The 1,694-nt window shown below is 31.1% G+C and overlaps 1 protein-coding gene across 1 annotated transcript; it reads right to left on the bottom strand.

The window, feature by feature from the left end:
* Positions 1–391: 391 nt before the first annotated feature.
* Phum_PHUM137720 (uncharacterized protein) lies at positions 392–1,492 on the bottom strand (the record flags this gene model as incomplete). Its single annotated transcript, XM_002424565.1, has 3 exons — positions 392–740; positions 963–1,324; positions 1,463–1,492. 3 exons carry the CDS (start codon positions 1,490–1,492, stop codon positions 392–394), a joined length of 741 nt encoding a protein of 246 aa, XP_002424610.1.
* Positions 1,493–1,694: the final 202 nt, after the last annotated feature.

The following is a 1,694-nucleotide window of genomic DNA, read 5'->3' as shown; positions in this document are numbered from 1 at the left end:
CTTATACTTATTCTATTCTAACTATTTGGGGGTATGGGGTGGTAATCAATTGACGTCAACAAAATTATTCTATCATATTAAATATGAAAAAAAAAAAAAAAAAAAAAAATTCTTATCATAAATTAATTTAATTTTGAAAAACAAAAGCACAAACATCTATTTACCCATATAAGTATAGATATGTATATATAGACATTTATTTATTTGAATAAGAACATGTATTTTACAAATCTATAAGTGCATATGAAATAAAATAAGAAAAAAAAAAAAAAAAAATGTTCAACTAAAAATGATTGAGTGATTTTCAAAAAATCAATCTTGAGTGATTCAATCAAAAAAAAATCTGCATCAGGGTAAAAAAATTCACGATTCATTCCAAAAACAGATTACACTATGCTGTTGAAGTTGTGGCTTGTTTTGCTATGTGCTCTTCCCTCATTGGTTCATCAACATTAGTGATTGAAGTAAGGGAAGGTGATGGGATATTTTGATGAGGTGATGGGCTATCAACCGGTCGGAAAAAACCAGGGGAATCCACACTAGACAGAGACTCAGGAGTTCCTACGGAGCTTAAAGATCCCGGTAATGGACTCAAACGTTGGGGCATAACAGATCCTCCACAGCTGAGTCTCTTGGCAGGGGGCGAAAGGTAATTACTTTCTTTATCATCATCTAAATCAAATTTCCTTTTCATGATTCCTAAGGTACTTGGTCGCAATGCAATAGGACTTAAGCTACGCCTGAAAATATGCAAAATAACCTTTTTTTTTTTTTTTTATTTATTTAAATAATCAAAAAGTTGAATTTAATTTTTAAAAATTAATTGCTTTCCAAAACCAAAAAAATAAATATGAAATCAATGAATAATGTTGTTTTTTTTTTTTTTTTGTTCCTTTTTGTATCCAAAGTCACATGGTTTTTTCCTTATTTATTTAATTTGAAAAAATTAATGGAAAAATTACCTTGTGGCAAAAGCCTTTCTCGTTGGACTTGGGGACAAATTCCATGATGTTTGAAGACTAGGAGAAAAATGTCTAATTCCTGTACGAGTGGGAGATGGAGATGAACAATGGGGTACAGATGGAAGACTAACATGAAGTGGATCTGTTACTCTTTGGATAAGCCTCTTTGATTCTAATCTTGAGTTTTGTCCATCAGCTTCTGATTTACATGATAGAGAACTTGATACCAAGGTCAGGTCTTCCCACGACTGAGACATCTGCATCGCAGAATGTATTTCTCTTTCATGAGCAACTTCACGTCCCACCACATCTATGCATTCTTCCTGTCTAAGTTGATTTACTCTGGGAGTTAATCGAGGCCCCTTGATATAACAACAAAAAAAATTTGTCAATGAGAGCTATCGTTTTTTACAAAATCAGTATTACTTATATATATTTATCTATTACTTAAAAGATAATTATTATATAACTTACTGAGGTATGTGGGCTAAAACTGGCACTAAATCTTCTTGTTCTGGCGGATGAGGCATCTAAACTGTTAAATGAAGTAGATTCCCTATAAAATATGAAAAACAAAATTGATATCACACTAAATTTTTTTATAATGAAACACTATATATGTTATAAAAATAAAAATAAAAATGCAAACATAAATGATTTCCATGAAGAAAAAGCAAAGGATATTTTAATTCGTTCAATCCGATTTTGCGATTGACGGATATGCATGCCAAG

The sequence above is a fragment of the Pediculus humanus genome, genomic scaffold (genome assembly GCF_000006295.1).
Source record: "Pediculus humanus corporis 1103172107481 genomic scaffold, whole genome shotgun sequence".
NCBI lineage: Eukaryota > Metazoa > Arthropoda > Insecta > Psocodea > Pediculidae > Pediculus > Pediculus humanus.
The sequence above is the reverse complement of the archived record's forward strand: the minus strand, read 5'-3'. Positions and strand labels throughout refer to the sequence as shown.